The sequence below is a fragment of the Octopus bimaculoides genome, chromosome 3, assembly GCF_046866305.1.
Source record: "Octopus bimaculoides isolate indiv1 chromosome 3, ASM4686630v1, whole genome shotgun sequence".
Lineage (NCBI taxonomy): Eukaryota > Metazoa > Mollusca > Cephalopoda > Octopoda > Octopodidae > Octopus > Octopus bimaculoides.
Genome location: NC_142930.1, coordinates 139401328 through 139418798, shown reverse-complemented (window position 1 = coordinate 139418798; position 17471 = coordinate 139401328). Strand labels below are relative to the sequence as shown.

The following is a 17471-nucleotide window of genomic DNA, read 5'->3' as shown; positions in this document are numbered from 1 at the left end:
CATTTAGAAACCGTACCCTACTATGTATTGCAAAGTTTATTTTCAGCTTGTTTGTTGGCACCTTAAAGCTTTGTCATTATTGTGTCAGAAACATGGGGTGGTTGTCAATTTCCTGTTTCCGAAAATCTGAATCGGTTCCATTGGAAATTAATTTGGTTTTATCCCAAACTTATTGCATGCACATAAGTAACCTCCTCTTATTGTAGAATCTGTTTTAGTTAAAAGTGAATATCAGGTTTTTTTTTTTCTTAATTTTTACTTAGCAAAGAATTTCCAAAATTTATTTCCTTATTGCTATTCTCTCTCCCTTTAAATTTACTATAAACTAGTTCTTGGTCCATATATATATATATATATATATATATATAATGTGTGTGTGTGAGAGAGAGAGAGAGAGAGCATAGGAATAATTAGTATCAATAATATAGATTTTAACTTTTCGATTCTTATTTAATTTGATGTTAAAAAAATGTTTTCTTGTAATTTGAGTTAGTACATGTTTTTATTCTGCACAATATACTTGTATATATTTTTGTTATTGAATATTTGTGTATTGCAATATTATCTAAAACATAGTTTCCGTACAACTTTTATACCAATTAATCTTTTTAGTAGTTTTGCATAATTTCTTTTAAAACAATTATATTGATGTACATGCGTCATGTAGTTGCTGCTCTACATTAATGAGTTTTTATTCTTTAATTTTCAACCAGTATAATTAGGGCGTTGTATCTAGAAGGCTTTCCGACAAATTCAGTCTACTAGTCTCCTCTTTTATAGCCAAATATCATAATATTCTCTTGTTTTCATGTTTTGTTGACTTTTTCCTTCTGCAGGCCGCCATGTTTACTTTCCGGTGTTAAGTTTGTCACGTGACTGTCTATAACGACGCACTTTGTTCATTTTGTTATTATTTTCCTTCACTTACATATTTAATACCTCGACCCTACATTATATTGTGGAATGACACTATTTTATGTTTCAGTTTAATGAGGAATCTGTGTTAATTACTTTTTAAAATAATTGTAATGATTATGAGTATTATTGTTCCTTTATTCGCTCCTGCATACAATAAAACTTCAGGACATGGGGATTACAAGAGAAAGTTATTTAAAAACGAGGGGATTGTAGAAGGACGTTAGACAATGGACGTATTACAAATTTGATAAATACAATTTAAACATAGGTTTATCAGAAATGCAATAATTAAAACTGGACAACATTAGTGAAGAGTTGTAGTGCACCAGAGCACTGTATACTCAGCTTTTTATTAATTAAAAAAAAAATGCATTTAGAGTAACACACCCACACACAAATGAGAACATTTTAAGTAGGTTGGGTCAGGTATCTCGCAAATCTGCTTGCTCACCATTCATATTGTTACGGAGTTGACCAAAAATATATCTAAGCATTTCTTTAGTGGGTTTCATTCCTGAAATTCTCCACAAGGTATTTTATTCATTCTTGAGTGGTTTTGACCAAACCTTATTTTTGGGTGCTCCTAGTTTTCATTTCCCGACCACTGTTCACACTAATTCGTTGGTTATCTTATGAGTCCCAGAGGGCATGCGTTTCCTGCAGTCTCTTGGTAGCTTTCTGTCAGAGCTGGATTTCTCCTCCCATTATGGACTACCAGTTCCCCTCAGTCTCTATATGGGTCCCCGTCCTCATAAGTGAATAGAATGGTACTGCTGGGTGGGGTGAACTTTGATATGATATGAACTGAATCTGGATCAATCTCTTATTTCCAGAGCATTGAACAATAACATTGGGAAAGGGCAGCCTCTAAAATCTTTGTTTCTGCACTGATGATGGACACAACTCTGGAATGGCCTTGAGGTTTTGAAGGCTCACAAGGACTTGCAAATCCATGCTGACCTTCCTGACCATACATCATTCCTTGTTACCTTAGCACCAACCTGTACTGCAATACATAAAAAAGAGAACAAACCAAAGGTCAATGTCATTGCTAATGCCCTCGACTATCACCTTGAAGTTAAGTTGACTCGTAAATTGGAGTGTGAGCCTGTAGGTCTATGTTTTATGCACTATGCCCACTTGATGTAGAGCATCACCCTCTGTCCTGAAGGTCAAGTAAATAGTACCATAATTGATCTTTTTAGATCATAAAGAATCTCTCTATGAACCAAATGTAGATCAGTTTTTTTATCCCCATGTATGTTCTCAAATGAATCAACAAGTTCTTTTGAACTGCTGCCAAACTAATTTCCAAAACTACCGTCAATGCATTTAGTAAAAACTTATTGCTCCTTCTTTCTGCAAATTGATTTTATTTGGTGTCTTCAGAAATGTTTTACTGTTTTTTGAAGGGTGTTACCCACTTGTTTTGCTACCATTGTGTTGGGTATAGAAAACTATTGAATGCAAAATGTTCAAAACGTTTTTTTCTATCAAAACTTGGCAAAAATAATTAAGCAAACTACCACTATGCCTTATAAAACAAGTCCACATGACACTGAAAAGAAATATTTAATTCCTTTAAAAAAATGTGGTAATTACTAAGAGAGAAATGAAAGGAAACATATTTGTTCTTACACTGATACAAGATTACAGATTTGAGGAGAAAGGGTACTTTATTATATTGAACTTGGAAGATTACCCCCTAAAAAAATACTTTCAATATTAAGAGGGCTCCTTAGAACTGGTTGATAACTTCTCTTATCTAGTTAGTAATAGTGGAATGTTCTAAAAGCATAGCAACCAGAGTAAGACTGAGGTAGAAAAGTTCAAGTAACTTTTATAGAAATAAACCTTTTGTTACAAGCAGATGTTTGCATCAAAAGGTTTTTTCCTATGAGCAAAAGGCAGATTGTACAATGCTTGTGCACAATATGTGATGTTGCATGGTAGCAGAAGATATGCAAAGGCCAGATAGAAATGGATGTATGTTAGTGTGGGTGAGCAAGCAACAGAACACAAATGAGCTGAGAGAAAAACTGAGCATAAAAAGAATCAGATATAGAGTTCTTGAGAGAAAACTGAGCTGGTGTCGACATGTGATGCATGTGGAGGATGACAGTTGAGTAATGATTTGCCAGGTAATCCATATGGAAGGAACCTATGAAAGTAGATCAAGGTTGGCATGAAAAGTGAAAGCTGATTTCAAGAGACTGGATCTCACAAAGAAGATGCCAAATTATTGCAACAAGTGTTGCAACTCTGTGCTAGAGAAAACCTGTCTAATACATGCAAGCATGATAAAATAGACATAAAATAATAATAATGGTGAGGATATTCTTTAATTGTCTTACTGAGAATAAGGATTACTTAAAATTATTTTACTATTTCTATTGACAGAGTGAAGATGACCAGTGTTCAGGCTGTCCAGTCAAATAAAACATCACAAGACACTTCAACATCATCCAGGTAATAAATCAAATCATTGTTTGATACTTATTCGTAAAGAAATACAGAAATAGAGAAAGTCTGAAAAATTGTTCAATCTACTTCTAGATTTGGTATGATTCTATTATATTATTATACCTCAGTAGTTATGTTATTTGAATACTTTTTATATCAGTTTTATTTTATGTTACTGGTAATGCAATTTATTTTCACAAGGATTATACAGATTAATTGAAGTCATGTTTGCTTGTAATGTATGTAAAAGCTACATAAGCTGTAGAAAAAATTTTAAGAGTCAGTATTGCTTTGATTTCATGAGTAGGATGCCAATGTATTATCGCTATGTATCTCCTTTACTGCAAGATGCTTATTTTTGTCCTTCTACTCATACTCTAACCTCTCATCTAGCACTAAGCCACCTTTCTTAATACTATTACCCCCACCCCACAAGGGGTTGTCTTGTAAATTATTTGGTGACATTACTGCTGCTGACACCACATAAAAAGTACCCAGCACATTCTGTGGTTGGCATTAAGAAGGGTATCCAGCTGTAGAAACCATACCAAAGCAGACAAGTAAAGCTTGGTGGAGTGCTCTGACTTGCCAACTCCTGTCAAACCATCCAACCCTTGCTAGCATGATGATGATGATGATTCAGAGATTTTTTGGTATCTATCCTTGACAGCTATTTGAACTGAGGTAATTTGGATTATAATGTTCTGCCTGGAAATAACAGCAAAAACGCCTGCATGAAGCTCACGAGAGAGCCGTTATGAAGAGCATTCATTAAAGATTTCCCCTGAGCCACTTCTGGTTATTGCAGGAAATATAATTTGTATAAGTATAATCACACATGTCTCTACAAGTTACATTGTAAATTGCAGCTTTCCACTAGTATTTGTTTGTCTTTTAAGGTTGCTGAAGTGGACTAAGGTGTTATAATGGAGGCGGTTGAATGCAGATCAGTGATCAGGTTCTTATACTTGAAAAGAGTACACGAAAAGAGACTTTCAATGAGATGAAAGAAGTTTATGGTGACGATACTCCATCATATGCCGTAGACAAGCACTGGTATCGCCAGTTCAAATGTGGTGAGACATTGGTGGAAACTGCTCCTATCCCTGGATGACCACATTCCACCATTGATGATGGCACCATCCATAAAGCGGAAGTCACTATTTGGCAACTAGCCCAAGAATGAAGATAAGTGTAGGGTCCATGGAAAAAATCATTCACGATCATTTGTACATGCGGAGGCATTCTGCATGATGGATTCCTTGGATGCTTACACCTTTTCAGAAGCAGAAATGAGTCAATTGCTTCCAGGCTCTTTTAGCAAAGTGCCAAGAAAATGGGGACATTACACAATAGTGATAAATGAGTGTCACTGCCAATCTTCTGTGTAAACCTGTTTGGTCATGGAGGAATATTACCTTACTTCGAAACAGGTGAGAGTCGGCAAAGGAAAGGGCATATGACTGTAGAAAATCTGCCTCAACAAATTCCATCTGTGCTATGTGAGCATGGAAAAGTGAACATTAAAACAATGATGATGATACATTTGTAGTAAATGACCCAAATCATCTGTTTAGCAGTGTGTAAGGTTAGGACCTTATTTGAAAAAATTATTTGGTTAAAGGTTTATCTGATTTTGAATTCTTTATCTCTTGACAGATGTTCTGCCCGTGGAATTAAAAGAAAGTCATTCTTTGATGAAACATGGGATGTAAGTGGCACTGGTAAGAAACCTGTGCGAGCATGCGAAAGATCTGGTTGTCCGGCAACAATCCCCATATGTTTTGCTAATTCCACTGAGAGGTATGGCATTTTCTTTATAGTCTTAATATATTTTGGAGTTTGTGTCTTTTATCTAATTACTAAATTATACAATTACTAAATTATACCAGATAGTTCAGATGGCTGTAAGTTTTGAATGAAATAATTTTTGAAAGCTAGATGCATGTCAGTGGGTACAAAAGTCACACATGTAAAGGGCTCACAAATCTATTGAATGTAGCATTGAAGAATATTCTATTTTGTATGGAGGAGTTTTTTGAAATCGCAGGCAGCTGGTTGGTGTGCATTCCTAATACAAAAAGTCATTTAGTTGAACTGGTATTTGATTTTATCATGACTATTGAAAGTTACGGTTAAGTCAATTTAGATGGAGCTGGTAGACTTACATGGTAGATGTGATCCATTGCCTTGTTTAATACCACCACCACCTGATACTTGAGTGCCTTAAGTGGAGTCTGTCCTGTTGTAAACATTGTTATTGGATCTCTGGTTTAAAAATTCTTTCTTTTACCAATACCAGAAGCCCTGCAAAAGGTCATGGGCATTGCCCTTCATTCTGTGGCTTTGGCATTAAAAATGCAGAACTAAAAATATTATCAGTCTTGGTACATTTATCAGTTTCTTTATTCCATAATTCATTTGCATTTGTTTTCCACACAAGTTATTGAAAATAAACAGTTATACATTAATGCTTAATTTTACTGAAGAAATTTATAAATTCTGTCTCTGCTATGAACTTGTTTAAATATAAACAATTTAGAAAAAGTGTAATTGTGAATTACCTTTTTTGTAGATGTGTTGGCAGTGGTTATACTTCTCGTTGGCATCATATATCAGCTGGAGAGCATTTTTGTAATGAATGCTTTGAATATTTCTACAGAAGGTAAGTTGTATTCTCTTCTATAAAATGTTTAAGAATTTCACTCGGAATCTTAGTTAATGATTCACTGATAGATAAATGTCTGATGTCTTATCTCTTTTTTAATCTACTCTCTATGTTCCTCTCAGTAGCAACATTACAAAGAAAGTCAATTTCTCAAAGCTTCTTACTTCTTGAGCTATCACAAATTTGTTCCAGTAGAGTTGAAATTGGTTCATGAACCACTAAACTACTCTGTCAAGCTTTCAACTTAATTAATACCCTTACTGCATATTGGAATCATAGTCAAAGAATCACTTGATTGATAAATGACTATCAATATTGTCTTTCTTTGCTACTGTACTTGCCACATATGTCTTAATAACTACGAAGAAAGTAAATGTCTCGGTGTTTTTACTTGCATTAGCTGTTGTTTGTATTTCAGTCATAAACTTGGTTATGAAACATTCTGTAAATGGAAGAGTGAATGGTCATCAAAAGCCAAGATGGAAGCTTCAGTCTGTGTGTTCATGGCTGACAAATTGTTACCATTCTGGGTTCAGTGTACACGACCCGAGTGTTGCAAGTGGCGACAGCTCTCCAGAGATTTTGACTTGTATCCAGATTTTATTCGTAACTTCACCTGTGGGATGACATCAGAAGGGAAAAAGGTAATATTTTATTTCATTTGATTAATAATCCATTATGATTTTACTCAGTAGATTTCATAATTACTTTAAGTTTATCTGTTGTTTTTACACCCACCACCCCACTCTTCCAGCCACCAGCAGTTATTTGACTAACCTTCATCCTGCATTCATAACATCTCTCTCTCATCACCTCTCTGAAGGCATCATGTTTGTTGATATTGATACATACTACTTCTCTTGTGCAGAATCTCAATTGTTTTTCATTTTAAGCTACACCACTTAATATCCACTCTTATTTCTCTTCCTCACTCACATTTGAAACTCCTTTGATGTCTTACTCACCTCCAATCTTCATCATTACCTATCTGTCTCTACAGCCATTTGATCACTAGCTAATCAAGGCAACAATTTCACAAAACTCCTGCCATCATTCCCTCTCTTTTTTTTTTTTATTACCTTGGTTTGGAGGAAGATGTTGTGCACATTGTCTCAACAGGTCTTCGGAGATTAGTGAGATCAATATAGTTAATGTGCTTGAACAGTTGCATGTTGACAGCTGCATGAAAAACATGACAAGGGAAGAATTCCAAGGTTGTGATATACTAGAAGGGAAGAAATAGGAAAGTGGTTAGTACAGGGCCTATTTGGAGAGAGAGGACAACACGGGTTTGTGAAATGAAATAACATGAGTGAGTGACATTAGACAACAAAGTAGATATAAAAGCCAGTAAGGAAACAGCACGTCTCTATATCAGGGATTAGTATGTGCTGGTGAGGAGCTCATGCCAATCATCCAAGTAGCTTTTTTGGATGTGAATTAAAATATCAGTGTGTAGCAGTAAATAAGGGAACAGTACTCTATTGTGGATCTCACTTGAGCTTTGTAAATGGTTAGTGGTTGTTAGGTGATGAGGGATGAAGTATTTTCTAGCACTGAAAAGAAAGCCAACATTTGCTAAGTTGAAGAGATTCTTAGTAGTGGTGAGGCCTAGCATTTATTTCAACCTTGAGGATTATAGCCAAGTGTTTGTGTTCAGGAAGTGGGATATGATATTGTTTTCCTGGTTTGTGTAGTGATTGTATCTTTGTACTTTTTAAGAAAACAAGATTAGCACATCTCCATATTAGAATGTGTTTAAGTTTCCCTTCATAGAGATTGGTGTGAGATGTCTAGGCTGCATGTAGTGGGGACTTGGGCACAATAAGAGAAGTGGGAGTTTTAATTAGTTAGCAGATAGCCGGCAGAAGAGCACCATCTCTCTTTCAACATGGAGCAGCCTCTTGGTTTTGCACACCAACTTTGCATCAGCTAGCTCTAAAATATATTTCATCTCAACTGGTAGTACCACAAACAGCTTTTCATTTGCACACCAATTTCGTGTCTGCTAGCTCTGAATTATATCACAGCTCTTCGTTTTTCACATCGACTTTGTGCAGCTAACTCTGAATTATATTGGCTCTCAACTTACCACTAAATTCATGTTTCAAGTGTAACGGTTAAGTGCTTTTCCCTGACTCGCACACACACACACACACACACACAGAGGCTACACAAATTTCATCTGACTTATGCACGCATGGTAAAATGGACATTAAAACAACGATGATGATGTATCTTCACATTTTTAATTTTCAGTATCCTCTAACACTAAATAATAAAAATTCAGAGACTTGTTGTTCAACTGTTTTTTTTGCATTTTCCTTTATTTAGAAAGAAAGACAACTTGAAGCATGTGCTGTACCAGAAGATCATGTAAGTATTTTACAAAACCAGACCATTCTGCTACTCTGAAAGCCTTGATTTTTAGAATATAAAGGAATTTGTCAGCCAACTAAATTTCAATTCCTATGTTATAAGCATGAAAATATAGACTTTAACCTTTTAGCATTCAGATTTCTCTGTCAAATATGAAAAAAAAAGTAAAGACCCCCTTCGGTCATGAATGACCATGGGATTGCACCTAGAAAGTTCCCCTCCAAGGCACAAGTCCAGGCAAAGTTGTTTGTGGAAGACCAGCAGTCACCCATGCATACCAGCCTCCCCTCCCTATGCCACCAATGTTATCCAAGGGAAAGGCAAAGGCCAATACAGCTTGGCACCAGTGATGTTGCAACTCATTTCTACAGCTGAGTGAACTGGAGTACTGTGAAATAAAGTGTCTTGCTCAAGAACACAGCACACAGCACCCAGCCTGGTCTGGGAATCAAACTCACTACCTCATGACTGTGAGCCCAACACTCTAACCACTGAGCCATGTGCCTTCACTAAGTCAAATATATCTAACTATATCTAATGCAAGCCAACAAGAAAGCCTAGGGCACTTTGATTTACTAGAAGTAACTGCCAATTCCCTCAAATCATTCTTTCTTACATTAGGAAGGATTCATTGAACAATGTTGTTCTAAACAAACAAAAATGTGAGAAGTTCAAGGCTTGCTCAGTCATGGCTGATCTGGAGCTCAACAGCCAGAACAATAACATCTTAACATATTCCCCTCATTTTGAAAGATATTTTGTGTGCAAAGTGTACAATTCTACTTATATTAAACAATTCTATTGAAACTATTCAAAACCTGTATGTCAAAAAGATCATTTCTTGTATTGCCAAATAAATATATTGTAAATTTTATTTAAAATCATCTTCCTATTAGATTGTCTTGGTTATCTTCTATTCTAGAGAGTAGAAATGTGTCGCTCTCCTTGGTGGTTTAGCCAGCTGACAGCCAGTGTAGGGCTGAAGATGTCACCATCATTACACTTCCTATCAGATTATTCTTCAGATGCCATAGGACATTGTCCTTTGGATGTAACTTACCTTCAGCCGGAAAATACATCAACCAAAACAAAAGGTCAGTAGTTTGATTTGAATTTATTTGATTAAATTTATTTGATGTTATATCATCATCATCATCATAACATCCACTTTTTCTTACCTGCATGGGCAGGACAGATTTTATTGGGGCAAATTTTCTAAGTCCAAATACTCATCCTGGCACCAGATCTTACCTGCTTCCAAGTAAGGTTATCTTTTCCCCTGATTAGACATATTTTCATAGAATACTGGAAATGAAAGGCATTCATTTACGGCAATCACGCGATGTCAAGGAGACACAAACACTTACACACATGCACACACACATGCACACACATGCACACACATACACACTCAATTGGTTTCTTTCAGTTCCCATCTATCAAATCCACTCACAAGGCTTTGGTTGGTCTGGGGCTATAGTAGAAGACACTTGCCCTAGGTGCCATGCAGTGGTAACAAGCCCCCAAAACCATGTGGTTGGGAAGCAAACTTTATAATCACACAGCCATGCCTACATCTTGGAGATGTTATAAAATGAGAATGTTTCAGATTATAAACACCGTCCTTAGAGAGGAAACCTTTTTATGTCTTTCGATATAACATCTCTCATTTTAAAGTGTTCAGATTTTAATTAGTACCTTCCATTGTAATTTTACATAAGCTCTTTTTGGGATGTTATGTTTCTAACATCATCGTCATTGTCGATATCCTGTTTGCTTTTTCCATATTGGCATGGTTTTAATGACACTTCTTGAGGCAGTATCCTTTGACTGGATAACCTTTTTAGTTGTTTTTCAAGTGAGATATTTTTTCCATTGGTCTTCTAGTCAAAACTGCCATGCTATAGAACATTGTTTACAGATGTAAACAATAATGTCACCATCACCAACAAAGTATCAATGCAAAAGACATAGGGATATAAGCATTCATGCACACACACACAAAACAAGTTTCCATATGGCTTTTGTCCACTAATTTCACTCACAAGCCATTGGTCAGTCTGAGGCTATAACAGCAGATAGGCACTTGCAATCTCTTTTACAATTTTCCTCATTTAACCAATCAGACAGCAGGAGAATGTTTGTAAATATGATGATCATGATGGTACTTAACACCAAGTCTTTTTTTTCTTTTTTGTTTTCATATTGTTTAGCACTGTGGTGAAAGCACATGGCTTAGTGATTAGGGTAATTGGCTCATGATTGTAAGGTCATGAGTTCGATTGCTAGCAGAATGCTGTGTCCTTGAGTAAGACACTTTATTTCACATTGCTCCAGTCCACTCAGGTGGCAAAAATGAGTTGTACCTGTAATTCAAAGGGCCAGCTTTGTCACATTCTGTGTTATGCTGAATCACTCTAAGAACTATGTTAAGAGCACACGTGTCTGTGGAGTGCTCAGCCACTTTTACAAAAATTTCACGAGCAGGCTGTTCCGTTGATTAGATCAACTGGAACCCTCGTCATCACAACTGATGGAGTGCCAGTTTTTTTAGCACTGTGTCAAAACTGCTTGAGTGGATATGTTTCTCATATTACTGTATGTCCCCATGTCAAGCTTGAATGAACATACTAATGTTACAAGATTCAGTGAAAATTGATTGTTTTTTCCCCCCCTCTTTTTAATTCTTATCTGATCTATTTCAGTATGGGAGATGTTTCGGCAACCATTCAGTCACAGCCATGAAACGGATACAGCTGGAACTGTTAAAGCAGATGAAATGAGTGAATCAGAATGCAATTACTTTCCGCATTTAGCCAGAGAACCAAAAATCTTCCTCAGTCTACGCAATCTCATTATAAGTTTATGGAATCTTAGCATAAAGGTAATCTTTCTTCATAATTTTCTTGCATTTTTCTTAAAGTTTGCATTAATACAAAGCCTCAAATTTAGAGAAGAGGTAAACATTGAGAAGTTTCTATGCTTATATCATTCATAAGGATAATATAGACCTAGGTAGAGTGAAACCAAATGAAGTTAAAAACTTGAAAACTTTATGGTGAGAGGTTTGATCAAAAAGTATTGGGACTGGTGCTGTAAAAAGAAAACTACAACACATATCAATTCGGTATTTAATTTCCTTCGAAGTAGTCCCCTTCTGAAACCACACACTTTATCCAACGTCATTTCCATTGATGGAAGCATTCCTGAATCTTCTTTTTGGGGATAGCATGCCGCTGCCTCTTTGCATTCTCTTGGGTTTCCTCAACATCTTAAAATCTTGTTTCTCTCGAGTGGGATTTGATTTTTGGAAAGATTCTTAGCTCTAATAATCTTCGAACCCTCTCTCTTTCCATGCACACACACACACACACACATGCACATTTTCTCTGCCATGGTCACTGATGGAACCTCTGGTGTGGTGAGACGTCCACATTCTACACACTTTGCTTCCAAGTACTGCTATAAACAGCAGAAGTAAGCAAGAATGTTATAACTTAGTGTACATACACAATAGTGTTCAAGCCCATTCTGTGCTGAGCGGTTTCACTCTAGAGAACTTTAGCTCTGTAACCATAGTAACAGTTCTGATACTTTTTGATCAGATCTCGTATTTTACAGTGCATTCTTCAAATTCAGGTCTTGTCTCTCTTCTTCACGCTATGCGTCTCTCCACTTTGAACCACATCTCTCTTCTTTGCACTGTACCGCTTCCTTACATCTCTCTCCTTTGTCACACCTCCCTCCTTCACACCATACCTCCCTCTGTTATCCCATGTCTCATTCATACTACGATGTCCTAATTCTATTTAGTTGATATGGTTGTATCAATGTTCAGACTTAAATTAAAAAATCTTTTGACCTCAGCATAAAGCCAAAGAAGGACCTTCTACTTGGTTCCTCTCCCTACTGGAAACAGCAGCCAAACTACCCTCATATTGCAGCCTAGCATCTTTAAAACGTAACAATTGGATGATCATAACTGGAATGCTTTTCATCATAGATTTGCTTCATCACATTCAGTGTCATGTCACACTTCTTTAATTATGTTTTACACAGTCTAGCTGTCACTTGAAGAGAAAATACTTCGATATTGTTTACTTCCTGGTCAGTAGTGATCAAGCAAACCTATGATCAGTGATATTCCATCGATTGTGTGGTCTTTTATTCCAACATATTATATTGGAATAAACTTCATGATCTAAAGCAGTGGTTCTCAGTCATTTTTTGCCTCCTTTGATTCTTATATTACTCAACTGGATACTTGCAAACGTCATTAGATGCTAATGAATCCTTTGGATGGGAGCCTCATTAGATATTTTATCCCACAAAAGCTAGATTTCAGAGCAGGGCTGAATGGCAAAATTAAGACCAGACATCGAATTTTATTGTTGCTCCTTTGTATTCCTTGCTATGAATAAAGTATTTTGAGGCTGAAATTTCAGTATACTATTCTTTAGTTTTTGAACAGTTTTATATATTTGAAATGTGCTCTATGGGTTTTGTGTTATTTTTTTAATGTTATTTTTCTTTTTATATTTGTAGGAATGGATGACTTGGCAGCGGTGTGCTAATTATCTGATATATAGAGGTGTTTCAAGAATTAAGTGTGTTGAATTATTACAGTCAATTATTTACTATCTTACTCGGGAAGGTCTTATTAACATTGGTTTGCTGCATGATCCACCAACTAGCTTATTGCTACCAAATGTAAACTATGAAAATGTAAGTGTCATTTAATTTACTATGGCTTTCACCAGCACGTACACGTTTTGCCTGGTCCTGGTCACAAGAAAGTACAGTTACATAGAAATAAGGAGAGAATACAACTGAGTAAAAAAAAGACAAACAGCATATAATACAAGCACTACAGAGCAACAATCCTATTCCAACACTAAGAAAAAATATTTTTAAATTATACCATTTATTAAAGAAACTCATTAAAATAATTATAAAAATAAAGTTGAAAAAAAGTTGGTATTTATATGAAAATTCTTAAAAATCAATAATAATTAAGAGAAAGAAGACAGTTTAAATTTGGGCAGAGCAGATGATGTCATCTAGTAGTGAAGCAAAAAAAAAGTGACAATACATATTTGATGGTTACATCCTGAAGAATACCATTTGTTTAGGTAAAAGCTAATAAAGATTGATACAACATACACAACATAAAATAAAGAAGAGAAAAAGAATGGGTAAGAAAAGTAAATTGCATGTTTTGCAAATACTAAAACTAACAAATATCCAGTAAAAATGAGAGAAAGTAGAGCTAATTATCTGATATATAGAAGTGTTTCAAGAATTAAGTGTGTTGAATTATTACAGTCAATTATTTACTATCTAACTCGGGAAGATCTTATTAACATTGGTTTACTGCATGATCCACCAACTTGCTTATTGCTTATTCTCCCAGAAATACTGTTTCTTATTTATACAAACATAAGACAACATAGAAACAATGAAATTGTATACTTTACAAATGCTAAAACTTTGCAAAATATCTAACAAGAACGAGAGAATATATCACAAAATTGATCTCTCAGAAGTACCTGGTAGTTGCATCAAGATTAAGATGTAATTTCAAATTTCAAATCTTGTAGTTCTCAATATATCTCTTCTAAGTTTATCTCTTGTTGGATTCTAATTCAATATCTTTTTTGTGTTACAGCATTCAGTTATTGTGGTCGGGGCTGGCATTACTGGACTTGCAGCAGCGAGGCAGTTATCTAATTTTGGAGTGAAGGTTAGTTCTTAACCCTTTAGCATTTAAACTGGCCATTTCTGGCCAAAATATTCTGTCTGCTTTACATTCAGACTGGCTGAATCTGGCCTCTCACACCTACCCTATAATGTCATTCTAAAAATAGTCACATTATCAAAATCTTGAAGCTACAACACAATTCATGATTAATTCAAAACAACATGAACGAATAAACAGCATATTTAACAGAATAACTTGAATGCTAAAGGATTAAAGTATTTATATTTCAGTTGATATTTTTGCTACAGACATCTGTGTTAGTCACTGACAAAGGCAGTATTTACATAAATACCACTGATTTAATCTAATTTTAACCAGTATTATTATTTTAATGCATAGGTGCAGGCGTGGCAGTATGGTTAAGAAATTTGCTTCCCAGTCACATGGTTTCAGGTTCAGTCCCATTGCATGGCACCTTGACTGGCCAAAACCTTGTGAGTTGATCTGGTAGATAGAAACTGAAAGAAACCTGTTGTGTGTGTGTGTGTGTGTGTGTGTGATTGTGTTGCCATGCCTTGACATTGTGTAATAGTTGTAAATGAGTGTCACAGTCATTCATTTCCAATATTTTGTAATGTGTGGTGTGAGGCTGTTTGATAAGAAGAGGACTGAGGATTTGATAGGGATGCTGGGGTTAGAAAAATCAGTGGAACGGCTGGCAAGGGTGAATGGGGTTCGGTGGTATGTGCATGTGTTGAGGAGGGATGAGGAGCATGTTCTGAAGAGGGTAAGGTAAAGAGTTTGAGGTAAATGGATACTCTCGGAGTGGCTGATGTTAGGAAGGGCATCCAGCTGTAGAAACCTTGCCAAATCAGATTGGAGCTTGGTGTAGCCTCCCGGCCTGCCAGTTCTTGGTCAAACTGTCCAACCCATACCAGCATGGAAAGTGGACGTTAAACAATGACAATGATGATAACCCATCCCATATTTTTTTCTTTTTTGCATAACACTAGATTAATTTGTCTTTCATTATTTTTAATAAGGTGTTATTTGAGGGAGATTTGGTTGTTGTTTCTAGCATTTTGAGCAGCCATAAAGATGTACCATGTTTTGCTGGACTTTATTTATTTGTTTCATTTTTTTAAAAACTCTGAACACACCAAAAATACATGGTTGTGTAAAGAAAGATAATGGTGACTAAGAGTTGATAAGACAGATCCAAGTAGGAGAAATGGGCTAGATCAACAATGAAAACCTGGAAAAGACAATTTGGGGAGCATTTTCAAGTTGACCTTTGAAATGTTGTCTCGCATAATTGACATTGAAATGAATTACAACCTTTAAAATATGTAATTTGGTTTTATTGTTATAAATGATGAGCATTCAGCATTATACAACCTTAGAATGTGTATGTATGTGTGTGTGTGCGTGTGTGAGGCAGCAGCTGCACAGGATTCAGGGAGAAACAGATTGACCTTTATTTTATTTATTTTTTTTTTTGTTGACATAGAGTTTTTGAAAGCATGGATATTCATGATACCCTTTAAAGATCTTTAAACTCCTATGAGACTGCCTCTCATCCCATGCCATAAAGCTTCATTTTAAGGCATGCATCATAATTTTGTGTAAGACACTTTTGTTCAACTAGGCTCTAAACATCATCATCATCATCATAGTCATCATCCTTTAACGTCCATTTTCCATGTGGGCATGGGTTGGACAGTTTGACCAGAGCTGGAGAACTGCATCAGGTTCCAGTCTGATTTGACTTGGTTTCTATGGTTAGATGTCGTTCCTAATGCTAACCATTTTACAGTGTGTGCTAGATGCTTTTAACGTGGCATAAGCATGTTGATATGGCATTGGCATAAGTGCTTTTTATGTGGCACCAGAACAGGACTCTTGCAGGCCAATCCTCTTCACTAGGAGATGTGGCCTTAATATTTCTGTAGTGGAGGATGGGTCTTCTGAGAGTACAGCAAGGTACCAGGTGTCTCGGTCTTTTGTCATTTCATCCAAAAGTTCAGCGTCCTGAGGTGGTCATCCTAACAAGCAACAACTTTAATAATGTAGAAGTTATTTTTACTATATTCTTTGAAATTGGTGATTAATTTCAAAATTAATAAAAGCACATAGTGTATTTCAGTAAAACCGTGGTTGTAAAAGGGTTAAGTTTATATAAGAATTAAGATGAAATTCAAAGACTTCATGAGAAATGGTAAGACATTTGAAATTTATGACATACACTGTGATAACTGCCTGTAAACATTACAAGAATGAGTGTATTATAGTTAATGATAGATTTCTCTACTGTCTGGATTTTCTTTCATTCAATTCACATTTTTATAAGACTTAATAGTTGTTTATGAATATCCTTTAATAGTAGCATCAAGCAGCTGTATCTTATCAACCTAGATCTTCACCTTTTTCAAATGTTTACACTATGAAATGACTTACATTATTATCTGAATATATAAGCTTGAGACCGATGACTGTAAATTCTTGAAAAGAAATTGTTGTATTTTTGATATCAATTAAGACTTTATATTAATCTATATCGTATTTCTATTTTCTGATTAATATTTTTTTTTTTACTGATTAGGTGACTGTATTAGAGGCCCAGAACTGTTTAGGAGGCAGGGTTGATGAAGCAAGTAATATTGGGGATATGTGTTTGGGCCAAGGAACTCAAATAATCAACAACTGTGTTAATAACCCGATTTGTTTGATGTGCATGCAGGTGAGTTTGTGGCTTTGATCAATAGGGAAGAAGCAATTACCATCTTGGCAGTCCAGTTGCATTAGTATATGTAGTTGTCATTTTTAGCATTTTTTTTTTTAGTTTCATGGATGACACATTAACTTTTTATTTATAATTGAAATGTTAAACCTTGGTTTAATCATTATATTGTTCCCTTAGCTATGACATTTGTTTTTGCTTTGGTTATTTTATTAAATATTTATCACTCTCATTTTCTTATAGATAATAAAAAGGGGGAGCTATCTATAAGACACTGCTTCAAACAGTTCCTGCAAGCAAATAGACACTAAATTCCAACCCTTGTTATCATAATACAAAAGTTTTCTAAAGTGTGAGTAGATTTTAAGGGTTTTAGCTTAGCTTTGGTTTCATGGCATTAAGAATCAGAGTTTAATGCTGGTTTTGTGAGATTATGGTTAGTTTGGTTCAGGCCTTATGACATTAGGGTTAGAACATAGTGCTGGTCTTTTGACATTAAACATATGGAAAAAATATATCTTCTACAGATATAATGCTAATCTGTTACAGGCAGCAATTCCAGATAATCCAACAGGTTTGAAAATTGAGATGTGTAGAATTAT

General features: G+C 35.5%; 1 protein-coding gene across 6 annotated transcripts in view; it reads left to right on the top strand.

Moving 5' to 3' along the window:
- LOC106867282 (lysine-specific histone demethylase 2) overlaps positions 1 to 17471 on the top strand; it is a 30607-nt gene that overhangs the window by 1538 nt on the left and 11598 nt on the right. For 4 of the 6 annotated variants that reach the window (XM_052966118.2, XM_014912118.3, XM_052966117.2 and 1 more), the window contains exons 2-11: positions 3319 to 3387; positions 5041 to 5184; positions 5957 to 6046; positions 6468 to 6693; positions 8384 to 8425; positions 9351 to 9522; positions 11134 to 11312; positions 12974 to 13153; positions 14097 to 14171; positions 16732 to 16869. In XM_052966118.2, coding sequence (XP_052822078.1) covers positions 3326 to 3387; positions 5041 to 5184; positions 5957 to 6046; positions 6468 to 6693; positions 8384 to 8425; positions 9351 to 9522; positions 11134 to 11312; positions 12974 to 13153; positions 14097 to 14171; positions 16732 to 16869 — 1308 coding nt within the window. In that variant the 5' untranslated portion in view covers positions 3319 to 3325. Of the gene's footprint in view, positions 1 to 922; positions 1450 to 3318; positions 3388 to 5040; positions 5185 to 5956; positions 6047 to 6467; positions 6694 to 8383; positions 8426 to 9350; positions 9523 to 11133; positions 11313 to 12973; positions 13154 to 14096; positions 14172 to 16731; positions 16870 to 17471 lie in introns of those variants that run through there. The other 2 variants (XM_089349734.1, XM_089349735.1) reach the window with 2 other exon arrangements.